The sequence below is a fragment of the Paramisgurnus dabryanus genome, chromosome 12 (assembly GCF_030506205.2).
Source record: "Paramisgurnus dabryanus chromosome 12, PD_genome_1.1, whole genome shotgun sequence".
In the NCBI taxonomy this organism is placed as follows: domain Eukaryota; kingdom Metazoa; phylum Chordata; class Actinopteri; order Cypriniformes; family Cobitidae; genus Paramisgurnus; species Paramisgurnus dabryanus.
The window spans coordinates 26,906,259-26,921,459 of NC_133348.1; the positions used below are offsets into that span (position 1 = coordinate 26,906,259).

Consider the following 15,201-nt stretch of genomic DNA (forward strand, 5'->3'; position numbering starts at 1 on the left):
CATGCAAATGTAATCTTATCATTACAAAATACAGTTTTTATCAAAAGTTTTTAATAGTGCTGGGAAAAGATTAATTGCAATTAATCGCATACAAAATAAAAGTGCATTTTTGCTTAATATATGTGTCTGTACTGTGTGTAATTATATTTGTATATTTAAACACACAAATACATATATACATTTCAGAAATTTTTTATTTATATTTCCATTTTTATTGTTAATATATAATATACATTTTTATTTTAAATATATATATATATATATATGACATATGAATGTGTGTGCATTTATATATACATAATAATTAGACACAGCGCATATTATGCAAAAAAATCTCTTTTTCCAGCACTAGTTTTTAACAAAACAGATATCTCAGACACCAAATACCAATGCGAGGACTTTGCTTAGGATTACAAACATATTTATTTAATTATTTTTCATGGTTAGCCAAGTCATGTAGTTTTCAGAATCGTCACATCCATAACAGAGAAGTCACATCCATAATGTTGCTTTTTGTCTCATAAATGCACACAAGAAAATTAAAATAAAATACAAAATATTTGTTCACTGAAGAGCCGACTCTTCTCTATTTATTGGGTATTAGTGTTTCCAGTATGTGCATTTTAATTAACAAAATTAGCAAACTTTCTTTTCTTTTTTTGTAAAGAATTCCTACAAAGTACTGTAAGTTGCCTCTCAAAAACTTTAAATGTCCTTTTTTGTCACATCCATAAGACATACATGTCAATATACTGGTAATAAATAAATTCTAAGAAATTATATTTTAATGTTAGACTCAAAATGTCACATCCATACACTACAAAAAGTAAAAGTAAAAACGTACTTTAAATAGGACGCTAAAAAATATATTTTATAAATTTACATTTTCTCAATTTAAGTGCAAATTTGTAGAGGAAAACATTTACATTTTTTGGCGTTAGCAATAAAAGTAATGTTTTAAGTTGATCCAAGTTAATACCTTTACCAGTTTAATGCTTGAATTGGTCTAATGTTGATTAAATTACAAATTGAACAGGTCATCCAAAAAAACTAAAACAAAGCAAGGATGAGTAAATGATGAAAGAATTGTCATTAAAGTTATTAAAGCTCATAACAATAGCAAGTTTGACACAAGCAAACAAAAAGAAAAAGACAAAGTTCTGTCTCTGAAATCCAGGCTTAAATCTCAAAATCAAAATCTGAGATAACAAGCATAAAAGTTTTGATTTTAATTATTAGTCCATATTAAACATATCAATATTTTAACATAATTTTCTTTATGAATTCTATTGATGAAAAAATGACTTTAGCTGGGCAGGGTCACATATTCTCACATCTTAATAAGCTCTCTGTAAGCATGGAGCTACTAAGAGGTTTTGAAAGTGGTTAAAACAGTGACTTGTGGGTGGTGAACTACAGCAAGGATGGAGCCGTCCAAACCACCGTCAATGAAAGCCTGCATTCTATCTTCTCTTCAGCACTGGGCTCCAAACTGAATTAAAGTTCCCACATACGCAGCTCTCTCACTTCATGAATTCATTACATCATGTCCTACTGGTCCCTATTCTGCCAACGTTCATTTCCTCCAACAGTCCTTTAAATGGAGGACTGGGTTACAAAATACAACTTGGGGCATATTGTCTAATCTCCTCTGACCAATTTGTCTTTCCTCGCTTGCAACCTTACTAATATTTTCAGAATTTTTGTCCTGATTGAACCGGAGTGTGTCATGTTAAGGTCTCTTGGTTTTCTGATCCTCAGGCCGGATTGAAACACTTAGCCGTGCCGCTAATCACAAACATGCTGAGAACTCCGTCCGTATGATGTAATTTTTCCTTTAGGATACGTTTCTAAACTTTAAGCAATGTCAGAAAGCGTATGCTACTATAATCCCCTTTCTCTGATGTTGTTCCAACAGTAGAAATTGCATGAACGACAGCGGGGCAAACTGCAGGAACTCTCCTCAGACTGTTTATCCGAGAAGTTTTTGATTATAGCTGTGTTGTGTCCAGCATTTTAACCAAAATAAGAACAAGCACTGGGTAACCAAAAAAAATACATTCTACTTAGTTTAGTGGTATGGATTACGTGTGTTATGTGTTCGAATCCTAGAGGAGTTGAAGTATAAAAGTGCATATAATTGCATTTAATTGCATTGCATTCTGGGATCAACTTGACCTCCATGCAATCTAACAGCAAAGGAGACTTTCGTGTGCAGTACAAGTAGAATGGTGAGGCACAGAGGAAAGTATCCTATGGATAAAGTCATGGCACTAAGGAATGTAATTTTACCAATAACAACTACAATTAAGCGACAAAGAAGTCTGGATCACTGTGTGTGGTGGTTGAGATTGCCCTAGGGTCAAAATTCTCAGAAAAAAATTCCCCTCCACATTCTCAGTTTGAGCACTACTTGTCCCTCAGTTGGCCCTTGCTTTTGCCTTCCATATCTGATTTCCCTTCTCTGTCCGTAATGCTCTGCTCTTTCCCTACCACCCATCTCTCATGGTGTTCCCCTTTCTTTCCCTTGATGGATGATTTTGAAGCATAAGAGTTTGCTAGGCTGGTTGGCGTCATCTTGGGAAAGTCTGACAGCCAGATGTGGAACCCTCAGATATATATTTTTTTAAAGGCTGGGAACTGCGTTCCCTTTCAAGGAAAAACAAAAACATCCATGTTTTCTCTTTATCAAATGACATGCATATCTGTGTGAAAGTGTGTGTAAATGTAGTTGGGTAGAACTGCAGAGCAATGCTTAATGTCCCATGAAGGCTCAGAGTGTTGAATATTAAAAGGATTTCAGGCTTTTTAGTGCAATCTTTACAATATAACACATTTGGTTGATCAGAACAGTAAGATAGTCAAGCAATTTCAGTGTTTGACATAACATCTTGTACACTGTCAGAAAAAGTTATTTTTTACACTTTTTGTTGCGGGGTGGTACCCTAAAGGTACATTCACATTATAAGCAACTTTGTCTCTAAGAGTATTTTCACATATGTGCGGTCTGTGTTCATATATGTTGTTTTTACCTTACTCAAAACGCTGCCCTGTACACCATGTGACAACGGTCAGCGCTATCATTGGTCAGCGCTGTCATTGGTCTCTAACAGCTCTTATCATCTCATGACCACCCCCCATGTTTCCACGACAACCAGCCTGACAGGAAGAGCGACGCTAGCAAGATATGGAGATAAACTATGCATGTCTTTGCGAAGTTTCTTTGCTTTAACGCGAAATTGCGCAACTGTTCTATTAAAAGCCCTTCTCACGGAGCCAGCACTATTTTTGTGTGTGGAGGACAGCTGTGCATTTATAAAATCATCAGCTCAAACATCCAGGAGACAGTGAATCTCTGCAATGGACCAAGATTGCCTTGTTTGTTGTTAACGCACAATATTTCACCCGGCTCAGGTCACAACGGAAGCCCAGTGGATCAAACATGTGGAGAACTTCCTGTATTTGGTTCAGCCCGAGGTCCAGCAGCGTTCACACCACAGATGGGTCGCACAAGAGTTCGGCGGCAGCCGCTCCAAGACCACCTGTTTAGAACGGTCTCGGAGCGGCCGTTAAGTGCGCAAGAGAGTGCGGCTGTTGTGTTCACACTGACCCAAACAAACCGTACTCGGACCGACACGTCATTTGGGCCGACCTAAACAGTGAATGTGTGAAACACCCTAAGTGTCGCTCGTCTCTTTCAAAAGAGCCGTTTCTATATCTAGTTGTCATAAACAAATGAGTACCGTCCACTCCAGTAACTGACGAGAGACGGATGATGTGAACTCCCCTGCTTCATTCTCATTGGTAGTCCCTCCCGAATGTCCTTCATAATTTGCATAAAGTTAAACATTTCTTAACTTCGTTGCGCGACTGGACACACCCATCCAGCCATCAACGGTCACTGCCGCTCCTGTCGCCGGATGCCGCCGAGCTTCCATTGAAATCAATGAGATCACATCGCTCTGCCACTGCTAGTCGCTTATAATGTGAATGTACCTTAAGGTTCCATTTTGTACATTTACACGTATACTAAACATAATAAATTGTACCTTTAAAAGGTACGCAACTGTTTTGTACCCCTACATTTAAACTGGTACACAATAGGTCCTTAGGGTATAATATTGTACCCCCAAAAGATCTAACATTTCAATGTGTTGTATACCAATAAAGTAAAAATGAACCCTTGAAGGTACCACCCCATAACAGTTTATCTGAAAGTGTAGAGTAGAGGTCTTCTAGGGTCCAAAGAAATGTACCCGACCTGAAATGACCCAAATCACTTTTTACCTGAACCCGACATGCATAAATAATTTTGTTTAAGAAAGACTCAAGACAAACCGGACAAAATTAGACCCGATAATTTTCTGCTAATATACACCTGACCCATGTCCGAGGCACTCGTAAAACGTTTAGACCGATCCCGCTAGGGTCGGACCTCGGGCTTTCGGATCTACATGGACCCATGAAAACCTGTAGCGTTGAGTCATGAAACGACAGGTACTCTTAAATCTTTTAAATGTTACTTAGCTATTTGTTCCTCCTCATTCTTTTTACTTAGTGTCTAAACAAGCAAACTTTCAAAGGGTTCAAATTGGGAACACGCAAACAGGAGCTCACCATGGAATGTGATTAGAAAGTAAGGTAATATAATTCAAGTCAAGTCAAGTTCAATGTAATTCAATGTTATTCTGTTTGTCTTTGGGTTCATTTGGTTTACAAACTAAATAAAATCTTTACAAGCTTTGCTTAATCCTTCTCCACCGTTTCTCCTCCGTCTCTACGGAGAACAAAGTTTTTAGACACTTAATTTCCTTGTCTAAATTCTGAGCAATAACCTTTCTTCTCGTAAAAATGCACAAACTGACTCACCGACTAATAAACTTTGCGGGAAAAATATGGGACTGTGATTCCGTACCAAAGCTCTCGATGTGCACTCCAACACTCTTAACCAAACACCTCCTACTTTCTAGTTAAATGCTTTTATAGCGCTCAACTGCCCAATGAAATTTTGACTTAAAACGGATGACCAGACCCTTTAAAAAGTATATAAATGCTGACACTTGGGACATAAATTATACAAAAACACGAAGGCAAACTTATTAACTGACTCAGTCGGACACAATAACATCCTGCCAAACTCCAAACACTGAAACAAAGAGCAGAAGTCAGGGTGGTTTACAAAGAGAGAGAGGCAATGAGCTAATGACTGGAGCTTAGATCCATCCCAGCACAGCCAAAGAAAAACACAGCTCCTGTTGGCCCACCAAAGCACATCATCAAGCACAGGCCAGCCAGGAACCTGACAAGGTGATTGATTGATCTATAAGGAAAAGCTTGGATCTGAATTGCATGTTTATACGAATTAAATGCAGCCAAATCAATTAATGCTACTGGACAGATGCTGATCTGATCACCAGCCAAGGATCACAACAAGACAAAGTGTCACACTGGACATAATGACCATTGATGTTTTTAGGGCAATTAATACAATGAGATACCCAAGTAATAAGAGAGCGAGAGTCTGTGATCACAAAAAGACAGAAAGCTGGAGAAGCTGGCTTCCTAGACACGAGTATAAACAAAACTCTGAAGCTACCTCGCTCCCTCAAAGCTTAGGTTAACAATAATACTCTTGAGGGAAGGAAGATTTTGGCAGCGCTCTGTCAAAATATGGAATAAGTGAGACTTTATTACTAAAACAAATGTGTCCAAATACCCTTCTTCTGGGTATTTTCAAGATGGATTACCAAAAAACAAAAACAGTGAGGAAAATCTGATTTCTGTGATGAACTTTAAAATGAACCCAGGGACCCTGTGAAAATAAAATATGTTTGTATAGCAGCTTCCACAAAGACATTGTCATTATGAATGTACAGCTGAGGAACTACAGGGATTTGGTTTTTGACAGACACCATAAGCGATGTTCGCACGGTCATGCCCAAAGAAAACATTGGCGTGTATAAAATGTCTGCATGGTGTTATCATATTGACTTCGGAAAATGCCCAAGGAGCCCAGGGGTATCAGAAGGTTTTTGGAAGCTGTTCTAGAAGCGGTTCTCCAGTCTATAAATTATGGCTACTCACAGCCCATGGAGAGCCAGCTGGCCGAGGCAGTTGATGGTCACAGCTGTCCATAGAGCACATCAAAGTTAAAGGGGATGATGAAGTGATTCACGGGAACAGTGAGCCGATTGTATGGTGTGGAGCTTTATTACTGGGAGGGAAGTGCCGTGGGGCAGTGATGCTCAACCATGACCAATTCTGGAGCCAAGTTAATCCACTTCTATTGTTTGTCAAATTAACTAAGTGCTAAGTGGTATTATAGAGTTGCTAATTCTGGTTTATCAGCACTTTAAGGAGGAGGATAATGGAGTGACTTGCAATGATGTAGAAAATATAACAATAACAATCTGCTGCCTTATCATTATCCTTTACATAACTGTAAGGGATAATGATAAGGCAGCAGATTGTTATCGCAGTAATAAGCCCTGACAGTGTGATCAGGACCCGACAGGAAGCAATGGGTCTTGTATTAAAGGTAGAGTAAGTAGGATTTTAAACAATAACAACCCGAAAATAACAACCTTCCGGTAGCGCCGCCATCTTAGACTCCTCTGTATTCAGGAGAGAGTATTAGCATAGTGTACACACTTTTCTTAGTGACGTATGACAAATTCGGAGAGTGGGGGCACAGAGCAGCACCAGAGTAACCTCCGTAAGTTGCGTAAAGCTCTGATCTTGAATGCGGACGCGACAAAGATAGCGGCGCTACCGGAAGGTATTTATTTTCGTTAATAAAGTTTTAAATATGGATATTTCTACAACAACACGGCGCGGATTACCCTCAGAAGACCTTTGTTTATCATCCTGGAGCCGTTTGGATTTATTTTGTGAAGGATGGACGCCCTTTTATTGGACTTAGGGTTAGGGTTAGGTGGGCCCCATAACTTCCCATTTAATCAACTGAAAGATCTAAAAAAATTTCTAAAATATCCGAAAATGTGTTTGTCTGAAAAACAATGGACATATGCAACTCGGACAGCTTGGGGGTGAGTAAATCATGGGTTTAATATCATTTTTGGCCGAACTATCCCTTTAAGTGTTTTATTAATCAAAATCAATGTCTTTATTCATAAATATGTCCTCATTGGTGTCAAATGACCTCTGCCAATGATCTGTCTTTTCTTTGTAAGTTTAGAATTTCTTCTCTTTACTTACATTGAATGGGTAAGTCCAAGGAGACTTCCATGTCGTTCCGTCATATTGATAAACTATTATAGCAGAGAGGGGAAAAAGCACTAGCCTACAAACGCGTTTCCATTCAGAACACATGAACCAGCTGAAACGGACAAGGAGATCAGTGAGTACAAAACGGCTACCATAGTTGCAGCACGCATTTGGAAAAGCGAGGCGCGCTAGAGAGCACTGTTCATATGAATGCAAAATACAATTTCACCACTAAATGGGGTAAATCCTACTTACTGTCCCTTTAAACTGAAGAGGCTTATTTTATGATAACAACCTGCTGCCTGTACTTTATCCCGCTTAATACACAGATATTTACCTCATGACTAAGAAGCATTAAATATTGATTTGAAATATTTTAATTGCTCATTTTTAACTGATACACACCTTCCGCAAGGAAAACACGTTTACTTTCGGTTTTAAGATAAGACAATATGTTCAAATGTAACAAACGTACTATTTGGTTTAATCATTTGTAAATATACGATTCTTGGTTTCGATTCCAAAGAGGTGAAAAGCAATAACAGTCAAGCCTTATAGATCAAAAATATTAATTTTTCCCATTACTTACAGCTGAACACAAAAAAGGAGGCTACATACAAACTTAGGAGCTACAAAACTTTAAAACAAACATTGCAAGGCTAGCTCAAAATGATTTTAAAAAATTTTCCCTTCTAACATAACATCTATCTAAATGATGGAGACTCAACAACAGAAAATGCATGAAGGCCTTTCACCATAAATGTTGTGATTGATCTGTCACACTCCTCAGTTTTTTCCTGTGCGAGCCTTCCTTCTGAAGCGAGGGAGAAAGGGGTCTCACGTTTAGCATGTGCCAGCACTGTCGGCGGCGACCAATGAAGAGCACTCGGCAGAGTCAAGTAGCGTAACGCATTGAACAGGGTGTATTCTTTTAAGTCCATACGATGTACAAACCGCAGATGCTTTGCCATATTGCTGGTGACACCCATGTCGCAACATAATAGTTTGTCACAATAATTACACTAAGCTTCGTTTTTCTACGGTCCGTCATGCGAACTGACTAAGTCTTCGAGCAGAAGGTCCTGCGCAGGTGGCTAAAGGTCAGCTGACTCAGGTCTTGGGAGATGATGTGGAAAATTATTTGACCGTGTGGTCCGGAATCATTAAGTGGAATCAAAATTGCAATTTTATAACAAGGATTCGATTCTTGCCAGAATTGGAATCGATCTTCAATTCCCAACCCTCCCCATGACCTTACCAGTTGAGCTCAAGGGGCAACCTTATATCTCTACGGCAATTCCCGGCAACTATTGGCTTCAAAAAAGCTTTCACAAACCTACGGGTGACGTCACGGACACTACGTCCATATTTTTTACAGTCTATGGTTGAGCTACAGGTTTACTTCTTTAAACTGGACAAGCGAGTCACGACATAAAATTTAAGAGAGTAATAAACAATGTAGTTAATTTTTTTTTTACACACCATAGTTGACTGATCAATCCTCTAGGTGTGCATTTCGATTCACTCCATCCTGAACCATTTTGTTTTGCCATGGGCCAACATTCCCACATCTGTTTCTGGACGTGTTAGCTGCCAATTACGTTGCCTGAGCCAAAATATTAGTAATTGTTTTTCCGTGATTGCGAAGAATGACAGCTGAGAATTCGGTTAAATGTCTATTGGATATGCCTATAATTAAGTTGAGCAATTTTGAAAAAAACTGATGAAAATAAAGATAAACCGAGCACAAAAGAAACTCTTACACAAATCTTGTGACTGCTTCTATTCCCATAGATCAAGTCAGGTTTAGGGCCAGGTGTCTTATTTGGCAGGTCAGTCAAATAGAAGATTATATATGTGACCCACTTTTTTACTTCAGTCCAGACGGTTTCTCTAAACCTCGTCTTCAACTTCTCACTTTCTAATCTCTTCACTCCACACAGTGTGATTTTTAAAGTCTGTAGCCTTCAGCTTCAGTTCGCTCCACCATGCATGATTAATTCAGCCCAGATTAAGCTGTGTTTGAATGTACCATTCATTATACTTTGAAATGAACAGCCAGTATATTTTCAACCCAACGCCTTGGGTTTTATTTGGGTTACTAACTTTATCCACTTAGAATCATTCAGCAGAACGATCAGGCAAACACAAAATTTCCAGGAATGTATGGATGGGAAAAGTAACTAAATAGAGACCACTTGGTTATCAATAGGTGCAGTTATACAAGTATGGGGAAGCACACACCACTGACGTAGCATAAGGCTCGGAGTAGCATTAGAAAGCCCGAGACATTTCAGCGAATGGCCACCATGCTACCATTACATTTGCTGTTTTTGCAATTGTACAGTGTTCATATATAATTATTTCTCAGTCTTTTAATTAGAATAAAACCTGAAAATAGAGGAAATGTGTATTTAGTATTAAAAACAGTACACTGTAAAAAATACTTTGCTGCCTTAAAATTTTTTGTTGAATCAACTCGGATTTACAAGTCATTTCAACTTACTGTTATTTATCTTGACTATTGATGAGTTGTTATAACTACAGGTGAGTTGTTATAACTTATTAAATTAAGTTGACTTTTCTCAACTATATTTTATAAGTTGTGACAACTCATCTCTGTTGACATGACTTGTAAATCTGAGTTGATTTAACAAAAAATTTTAAGGCAGCAAAGTATTTTTTACAGTGTATGAAAGTATAAGCTGAAGTGTCAAGTATTTAGGCTAAACTTCCCTTCCAGTTGAGCAATAGCAGGCAGCTGCAGGATCTCTTAAACCTAAATAAAATTATTCTAATCGAATGACTTCAGGACTTCAGTCTCCTCAAAAATGCTCAAGATGTGTTTCGTGCAAAGAGAGGTCATACTAAATACTGACTCGTGCCTGAAGACGACATTTTCGTTTTACCAGGTCTTTTTTCATTTAAAATGCTCAGTAACACATTCCATATATATATATATATATATATAGCCAATATTGAATTTCTCACTTCAAGTCACTGTGCGTTACACGTTGAACTGTGTTGGGTCTGCAGACATCCAGAGTTTCTGAGTAAAACTGTGTCTGTGTAAACAGGGAGGGGCGACTAAGCGGGTGCTTCTGGGTGTTGATGAAAAGCAGAGCTCTTAGTATGGAGAGAAAGGTGATACTGGGATTAGAAGAGGCTAACGCTGCTCCTGGAGAGAGCTGCTGTGCCAAATCCTAAAACCCTGCTGGGGCACTCAGCGTGGAAGCCCGTCAAATACTGAACCCTTTAGATTGAGATATAAAGCAGGATGTAAGGACATCCAAGAACGTGATCCCTCACCCCTAGGTAGATGATGAAGGGGGTAGCGGGGATTAGCGCAGAAGTTGCAGCAGGGGAAGGAGAAAGGTCCACACTGACATGGGCTTGTGATTAAAATGCCCTGGTGGTGACATCAGAGGAGGAGTGATGAGTTGTGAAGCATCTGAACGTGGGAACGTGTTAGAGGATGACGAGAAGCATCTGGACATGGACACTTTGGTGTATGCGTGTTTAAGTGTCTGAGATGAAATTTAGCAGCAGATCAGGGTGTCTGTGAGAGCAAACGGTCCAAAGGTCCTGTAAAATATCAATCTGCTAATATGCAACTGCATTCCACAATGAAAATAATGCATAAACCGCAATCTGCAGACATCTAAAACCATTATTCTTGGCTACGTTAATTAAAAGCCGTCCTTTCCAAATATATATATATATATCTGTCTAACACCCTCACATTCACCCTTTTCTGATTTAGTCTGCATTAGCTATGTTTATATATCCATCCATGACTCACATATCTCCTGTCTGCCGTAATGGATTGCAAGGGCTCATCTTAAAACATACGTATGAGCACAAAAAGAAACAATAATAAAGCCCTAGTTATAGAATATTTGCTTTATCTATTATCTTTCTTTCACAATCACTCTTCCCATTCTGCAATCTCCATCCATAATAGCACTATATTGCAGCCACTTTGTAAACAGGAAGTTCTTGTTAAGGTTCATTTACAGCAGTGTTTCTCAACCCTGGTCCTCAAGGACCCCCTTCCAGAAAGTTTTAGATGTCTCCTTATTTAAAACACCTGAACCAACTCATCAGCCTCCTTCCAGAATGTCTCCCTATCAAGCTAATAATTTAAATCAGGTGTGTTAATTATGAAAACATCTAAAACATTTTGGAAGGGGGTCCTTGAGGACCAGGGTTGAGAAACACTGAACTGATTTACAGTATGTCATGCCTCTAAACAACCTAAAAGACTTCTGAAATTAAGTTTAAGTAAGAGATTTGAGAAAAGATGTCTAGAACTCTAACTGCTACTGTTATTGTACAAACGACTATCAGACTGTTGGAAAAACTGGTCCCTTGCGGTCACGGAGGCAGTACCTTTTCAAAAAGTACACCTTTGCACCTAAAGAGTTCATATTAGTACCTCAGAAGTACAAATTAGTACCAAAGAGTACATATTATAACCTTAAAAGGTACATATTAGTGCCAAATGTATACATATGTGTACCTAAATGGTAGCCTGGTCCAACCAGACTCTCGTACATTCATTTCATTTGTACAGAGAGTCTGGCCACGCTCCATTGCAAAGCGTTACTTCCGTTAAGGAGGGTCCATTGTTGAAGTTTAAAACTATTGGATCTGCCCAGAGTCACTCAGGATCTGCCAAAGCCAATCGCTAACGTGTGGTCGTGACGTATATCATGCACCGAAACCGCCCGTAAACTACAAGTCAGAATAATCAGACAATCAAAACTTAGCCAACCTGGTTCTTGCTCCGGCTTTAACTTCTGTATATTCGGCAGTTTTGCAACAACGAACCGAATAGTTTTTCTCACGTCTTTCTCCGCTGCCATTACTGAACTACAACTCAAACTGACGCACGACCTCAACGTCATCGTTCTTAGCCACCCCCATCTGTTAGCTGATTGGTCCTGCAGATTTTTGCAGGAGAAAACGAAACTCTATAGAGCAATCCCAGACGTACTGCTGAAGCGAAATGAAAATTAAGCGGAAGCACGTAGGAGGGCGGAGCCAGGCTACCTAAATGGTACAGCTAGTGACAGCTAGGTACCATTTCTTGACAATTTTTTATGTACTGAATAATGGCTTTTCTTTCCTCTAACAGGCAAATTCTGGATTTATCTGGAGGTAGTGGAAGAAGAGAAGAGCCAACGGAAGAAGAGGAAAGAATCAAACTGTTGGGGAGGTGATAATGGAAGCAACAATGAGAGGTATAACATGGAGCATGGGCATCGTGCTCTGCCTCTCGTTCTGTTTGGTTGACAAGAGCCACTCAGTAAATGAACTTTCCCAGTCACGTCGACGGCGGGCACCTGCAGACGACACCAAGAAGTGTTCCTACACTTTCTTGGTGCCACAGCAGAAGATTACAGGCCCGATCTGTGCATCTGCCACAGGGCCTGAGCCAGACAAAGACCGGGTGACACGTATGGACATCGCTGACGTGCGGGAAGTCTTATCCAAGCAGCGGAGAGAGATCGAAACGCTGCAAGTGGTGGCAGATGTGGATGGGAACTTGGTAAATGAGATGAAGCTTTTACGCAAAGAGTCTCGTAACATGAATTCCCGGGTGACGCAACTGTACATGCAGCTGTTACACGAGATTATCCGCAAAAGAGACAACTCCCTGGAATTGGTGCAGCTGGAGAACCGTGTTCTGAACGTCACCACGGAAATGCTCCGCCTAGCCTCCCGGTACAGAGAGTTAGAGATGCGTTTCGCAGGCCTTGCCGCCACAGTCAACAACCAGTCGGTGTTGATCGCCGCTCTGGAAGAACGCTGTCTCCGTGGATTCGGCCGTCAAGATTTGCCTGCAGTGCCGCCTTTGGTGCAGGTGGTGCCGGAGAACATTCCAACCAATAATAATCGCTTTACCAACGAGATTCAGAGAGACAACAACAACCGAGCTTTTCCTAGGGGATCCCGCATGGAGGCTCCAACACCTGACCCGCTAGGAATACCACCGCCACCGCAGGGCACCCTCACCACTGATGGTAAGTGACCAGGGTCAGGAAGAATGAGAAGTAGAGCATTTTAAAGCTTTAAATATGGAAGAGACAAGCTCAATTTTGGCATCTCCTTTTTTACTTTCAGCTTTCTCAATTTGTCATTCAAATGTTTAAACCATACAAGACAACTCCAGTGCTTCCAAATTAAGTATTGCATCTTTAGTATGGAAGTACGTGTTACCCTCAAATTGGCTGTAAGATATCATTCTTGTAAACCATGAGCACACAGCTGAGAACAGCTTGTGCAGTGTTGTAATGCCAAAAGTTGCTGAGACTAATCCCAGAATCCTCCGATACGCTCTTGCAGAATCCTCTCTGGCAGCTCATGAAAACAAAAAATAATCTCACGGATTCCTAAGTGAACACGTGCAAACGTGCACCCACAAAATGCTGCCAGAGCAATCTGAAGAAGATTAAAGGGTCAGACAGTGAAGAGTAAAGTAAGGAGAAACTGGTGGCTGGGCTTCTGTATCTGGCCTCAGCATAACTAAAACAAAATGCACCTGTAGCATGAGAACATGCGGCATAAAAGCACGATCTTCATTCCTCCGAGGTTTGCTTCAAGCACTTACCCGGCAATATTCACAAACTTTTCCTCTGACACACATAAGACAGAGAACCTGCCTTTGCCAAATCTAAACATGAAAGCAATTTACATGATAATGTGTTTTGGGAAACAGTCTCAAGAAAAATGGAGCAAGCGGTTATTATGTTTGAATATCAAAGCAATAGACAGATGGCAATGACAGAAAATGGTTTGTGTGTAAGCATGCACATCCCATTAAGCATTTTTTATTCAAAGAAAAGCATAGTGAAGAGTGTTGGGAGCACTTATTTTTCAGTCTAGTTCCACATTTATAAATGTGACCCTGGACCAAAAAATCAATCATTAGCTTTTTACACCAAATCCAAGTCCTCTGAATTAAACTGGATCAACATGGACCAGATAATATTCATGTCAAGATGATATTTTGTATAAAAAATTACATATAATATTGTTTATGGTGTTATATATTATAACAGAATAAAAAAAGCTTAAAGGAATATTCCATTTTCTTAAAATAAATCCAGATAATTTACTCACCACCATGTCATCCAAAATGTTGATGTCTTTCTTTGTTCAGTCCAGAAGAAATTATGTTTTTTGAGGAAAACATTGCAGGATTTTTCTCATTTTAATGGACTTTAATAGAGCTTCAAAGGTCTATAAACGATCCCAAACGAGGCATAAGGGTCTTATCTAGCAAAACGATTGTCATTTTTGACAAGAAAAATAAAAAATATGTACTTTTAAACCACAACTTTTCGTATAAGTCCGGTCCAGCGCGACCTAATGTAAATGCGTAGTGACGTAGGGAGGTCACGTGTTACATATATAAAACGCACATTTGCGGACCATTTTAAACAATAAACTGACACAAAGACATTAATTAGTATCAGTTGACATACAACAACGTAGGAACGGTCCTCTTTCAAGATGCTTGTAAACACTGGGGCGGGGTTTCGCGTTCGTCCTCTGTGACCTCTTGACGTCATGACGTATTGCGTGGGGTCAGCTGGCGCATCACGACGGATCTACATGACGAGAAGATGTGGTTTAAAAGTGTATATTTGTTATTTTTATTGTCAAGAATGACAAACGTTTCGCTAGATAAGACCCTTATTCCTCGTTTGGGATTGTTTATAGTCCTTTGAAACTCCGTTGAAAAAAAAACCGTTAAGTGTTGAGTTAAGTATTAAATGTTGGGCTCTATTAAAGTCCATTAAAATGAGAAAAATCCTGCAATGTTTAATAATTTCTTCTCGACTGAACAAAGAAAGACATCAACATTTTGGATGACATGGTGGTGAGTAAATTATCTGGATTTTTCTTTTAAGAAAATGGACTAATCCTTTAATACATTTTCATTATGAATTTAGCATATGTAAA

At 39.4% G+C, this 15,201-nt stretch overlaps 2 protein-coding genes across 3 annotated transcripts in view; one reads left to right on the forward strand and one right to left on the reverse strand.

The window, feature by feature from the left end:
* ralgps2 (Ral GEF with PH domain and SH3 binding motif 2) overlaps positions 1-15,201 on the reverse strand; it is a 151,957-nt gene that overhangs the window by 32,089 nt on the left and 104,667 nt on the right. The gene's annotated exons all lie outside the window — the stretch shown is intronic.
* The window catches only part of angptl1a (angiopoietin-like 1a), a 31,263-nt gene that overhangs the window by 4,633 nt on the left and 11,429 nt on the right, over positions 1-15,201 (forward strand). The window contains exon 2 of the mRNA XM_065257375.1: positions 12,368-13,256. Coding sequence (XP_065113447.1) covers positions 12,455-13,256 — 802 coding nt within the window. The 5' untranslated portion in view covers positions 12,368-12,454. The remainder of the gene's footprint in view (positions 1-12,367; positions 13,257-15,201) is intronic.